Source organism: Branchiostoma floridae, unplaced genomic scaffold (assembly GCF_000003815.2).
Source record: "Branchiostoma floridae strain S238N-H82 unplaced genomic scaffold, Bfl_VNyyK Sc7u5tJ_168, whole genome shotgun sequence".
Taxonomy (NCBI): Eukaryota; Metazoa; Chordata; class Leptocardii; order Amphioxiformes; family Branchiostomatidae; genus Branchiostoma; species Branchiostoma floridae.
In genome coordinates this window covers 195999-200355 of record NW_023365788.1, presented here as the reverse complement: position 1 = coordinate 200355, position 4357 = coordinate 195999, and the positions used below count along the sequence as shown (strand labels likewise).

General features: G+C 40.9%; 1 protein-coding gene across 1 annotated transcript in view; it reads right to left on the bottom strand.

Moving 5' to 3' along the window:
- Nucleotides 1-504: 504 nt before the first annotated feature.
- LOC118408529 (peptidyl-tRNA hydrolase 2, mitochondrial-like) overlaps nucleotides 505-4357 on the bottom strand; it is a 5667-nt gene continuing 1814 nt past the window's right edge. The window contains exons 3-5 of the mRNA XM_035809349.1: nucleotides 4066-4187; nucleotides 3292-3404; nucleotides 505-817 (exon numbers count right to left, since the gene is read on the bottom strand). Coding sequence (XP_035665242.1) covers nucleotides 768-817; nucleotides 3292-3404; nucleotides 4066-4187 — 285 coding nt within the window. The 3' untranslated portion in view covers nucleotides 505-767. The remainder of the gene's footprint in view (nucleotides 818-3291; nucleotides 3405-4065; nucleotides 4188-4357) is intronic.

Below are 4357 nucleotides of genomic sequence, written 5' to 3'. Positions count from 1 at the left end.
AATAGCAGAGCAGCACTACACTGGTTAAAGATTAGCGTAGTGGCTCTTATTTTAGCGTAGTTGTCACAAATTTTAGCGTAGGGGCCCACTACGCTAAAATGCACTAGCTAGAACCCTGCATAATGGGACTTGTAATAATGTGTAACATTTGTACCCTATGGCAAATGGAACATTTACAGGTTACAAATTATGCAAATAAGGATTTGCATTGGCAATGTGAACATAATTCCTTGGGAAATGATATCAATTTTCTACTTGTGAGTCATGTGTAAATTAGTTTGCAGTTAAAGGCATAAATTACAACGCTTAGACAATGGTGTAAATGTGATAGCTGTTTGTATAATCCCCTATAAATATATAATATGGAATTCTGCCAAAGGAATAGAATTTTATATGTCATTCTACAATGCATTCCATTTTAGTAGACAAAACCATCATCTAAAATAGATTATGCTAATTACAGTCATTATTTGCAGAATTGATGAGACAAGATAAAACAAGAAATTTGTAAAAACTCTTAATATTTAATGGAGGTATGAGGTCTCGGAACTCTTGTTCATATTATGCTACTTTGTGTGCCTTCCATATATTGTAGTAGTATTATATAATTGCTATCACACATTTCTGGTCACCAACCTTAATTATTAAAATATGTCCTTTATGAAAGATTTTGATATTTAATTGACCCTGAACAACAACAAAAAATCTATTGCAAACATCTGCTTGGAGACTTAGACCTTGGCACCAAACCCCAGCAGCAGCAGTGGTCAGTACAGCTTTAGATGACCGGTCACTTGGTCTATCAGTTCCACTGGACCTGCAGAAAATATAGAGGGATGTAGTGCCACATGGCTCTGCTAGATGGGGTAGTTTCACAAACTAGGAACGAGGAACAGGCGGGTCATTCACGTTATTATCATATAGCCTACCCAAACCTGCAAACTCCTGTATCTATAGATCCCTGGCCTTGGTACTATACGTTTTAATTTCTTTGTCGAATTTGTGAAAATTCACATTTGTTCTTTGGTACATACATTTGTAAGGAGAATACTAATAGCATTTTGAAATCAAAATTTCCACAGAAAATATTCCAAATATTGCAGTATTGGCATTTCAAACCTTCTCAAACTCATTGCGACCTCCAATAAAGTTATCTTGTATCTTGTAACTTTTACTGTTCAGTACTGTGTTATTACAATTAATGTTTAGTACTGTATTAATGATCATTCCTCCCTTTCTTCATTACTCTGTGCTATTCTGATTGGTCACGTTTCTGTCAATCGCTCCTTCTGTTTGCTTTACAAATGTAGGTGTTAAACTGAATCAACACCGTTGTTGAATAGAATTGTACTGTGACAGTCTTAGGCCCCGTTCATGATACAAAAAATGAAACGGTTCTATCGGTTACTATCGGTTAGGCCAGCTGAAACGGATAAGTTTTGTCATCATGGACAGTCCGAAACGGATCTGAAGCGATAGGAAACGTTTTGTTCGGAACCTCCTCGCGAGGTAGTATTGAAACGGTTTCTTCCTTATCCGGAATTGCGAATTTGTATCATGAACGCAAAAGCGGCGCGATCCGTTTTACATCCGGGTAATGTGCGTTCATATTTGGTGGCGCCACGGGGGAAAAGTACAATTTTTAATCCGTCATTCGGGTGTTTCGGCTGTGTTTTTAATCGTAAAATTCGTTTTTATTATCTGGCCGCCTCCTAGTCGAGTGAGGAGCCAGCAGTCCTGATATCGCAACGGGAATGTGTCAGGAGATCCAGTGGCAATGTCATAGCATGGCATATATCGGGACCACAATGTTTTCAGAGGCATTTTCAAGGTCATAACAGAACCCAGCTTCGAATACAGTAAGACATTGGTTCAATTTCGATCAAAGACCAATAATCTGACACAGAAGTTTGGGCAAGATCACAACAACCTCAGGGGTCAGAGGTCGCATTACCGTGCATTACCATGCCTTTTCAAGGAACTGAAACGGTTTGCAATTTTGCATCGTGAACGCAAAATGCAAACCGTTTCCTGTCGTTTGCTGTCGGATTTCCAGGCCTAACCGATAGAACCTTTTCATTTTTTGCATCATGAACGGGGCCTTACTCTATATGCCATAATGCTTGGATATACATGTCCTTTATAGGAACACTGGATGAAAACAAAATGCAGAACAGAGTTTAACGCAGGGCTCTAGCCAGCGTCCGTTTTTCCGTCAATTGACGGAAATTTGCTGCGTCTGACGGAAAAATTTGAAAACCAATCCGTCAACCTTGACGGACAAAAATCCTTGGTGGAAGCTACAGGCGGCTTGGGGACGCCGTCCACGGCTGTAAAAGCCACACACTGTTTGTTTTGCTATTGTTATGATTGTTGACAATGTGTGTCGGCGCCCTTTCGCATACAATAATCTCATTAAAACCCGTTTTTCAAGGTCTCAGTTCAGTCCTTCTAATTAATTTTCGCGGTTTTCGCGACGATTGTAATTGGCTGACGGAAAAAAATTTCGAGCTGGCTGAAGCCCTGGTTTAACGTTAACTCTATCTCAAAATCACGCCTAGCACATGAAAGTGTCACCATAAAGAAAACATAGTGAATTAAAAGAGAGCTCTTCATGCAGCATCAGTAATCACCTAGGTGTGCACACATCAGATAATAATCAGGTGTTTAAGACATCTAAAATAATTACTTAATTGCTGCGGGGGGTCAAATCAAAATATCCACCAGAGTTATGATCATGGTCAATCTATTACAGAAATACATGCACAGTCAAACCTGCCAAAGACGACCACCCGGGGGACCGGGCAAAAACAGTTGATTTGGTCAGGTGCTCGGTTAGAAGAGTACTGTAAATGCAGAAATGTTCGCGGTGGATTAATGTTCGCGGTTTTCGCGGCGCTGCTTCACCGCGAATTTAAAACCACCGCGAACATTTTTCCATAACAGTAAGAGACAACAGTGCATGGTGCTACCGCGAAATTAAAACCACCGCGAAAAGTCCATTTTACCGCTACCGCGAAATTAAATCCCCGCGAACTTAAATGCATTTACAGTATTGTCTCACAACATGCCCGATGCATAGTTTAAATGGTTTTCATTGTGTTTAATGGCAAATAGCAAGCACACGCACGTGCATCCGCATAGAGGCTCCTTACAATGCTTACATCAATGTGAGAAAGCGGTCGAAATGGCCAGGTGGTTGCTAAGAAGAGGTGCTCGCTTGGGCAGGTTTGACTGTATTAGTTACTATTACAGAACTAGAAATACAATGTATCTCAAAGTAAGTCTTACCTGGACCAATTCCTAGTACAGTTTTGGAGCCTGGTGCGATCTGAGTTCTGCCTGCGTCCTGTATTAGGGTTGTCTGCAGACCTATTCCTCTGGTCTGACGGGCAAGCTCAATTCTGAAGCAAGAAAACATCAAGTCATGATAGTATTATATCATACATTTATGTCATACCTGCCAGGGCCATGATAACTTTTGATAAGGATGTTCTAGACCGGATGATAACTTGTTATTATACTGTAAATGCATTTAAGTTCGCAGGGATTTAATTTCATGGAAGTGGGAAAAGGACTTTTCGCGGTGGTTTTAAGTTCGGGGTAGCACCATGCATTGTAGTCTCTTACTGCCATGGAAAAATGTTCGCGGTGAAGTGGGCACCGTGAAAACTGCGTACATTAAACCACCAGGAAAGTTTCTGCATTTACAGTACTTGAATTACACAGTTTATCAAATAAATCAAATGCAAAGACATAAAATCCTGAGCTCCTATTGGAGCTTCTTATTTTTCAAACCAGTCTTCTGATTAGAAGTGAATGGCCACAAGATTTGTGGGGAAAAAGCTCCATAGAACCAAAGTGAAATTTAATGTTTTACACAGACGTAACAGTGGGGTTCAAGTACCGCCTACCGTCTTTGCCAAGAAACTCTGAGCTTTTGTGGTGACACAGGTAGCAAGCTTGATTTCTAATCTGCCGACCCGGGTTCCATCCCGGGTGTCGGCATGTTTGTTTCTTTCTGTTCTGTAAATTTCTACACAGATTATGTCATTCCATGCTTACAATGTAGGTTCGTCTGGTGCCTTGACCACCACTTTTGGCTGTCCATAGAACTCCCACAGCTGTAACAAGTCTGGGTTACTCCTGGACATCTTCTTGTACAGTGATACTGCCGCATGGGAGCACTGGGGAAACAACAACAACACAACAATTCAAAGCTTCAAACCAACATACATTGTGTACATGTTGGATTCTCTTGTCGATTTGACAGATGAGCAGGCAGACAGGCATTTGTCAGTTGGTTTGGCAGCCTGTTTGCCTGACCTGACCTGCACATGATTATGGTGAAGGAGGG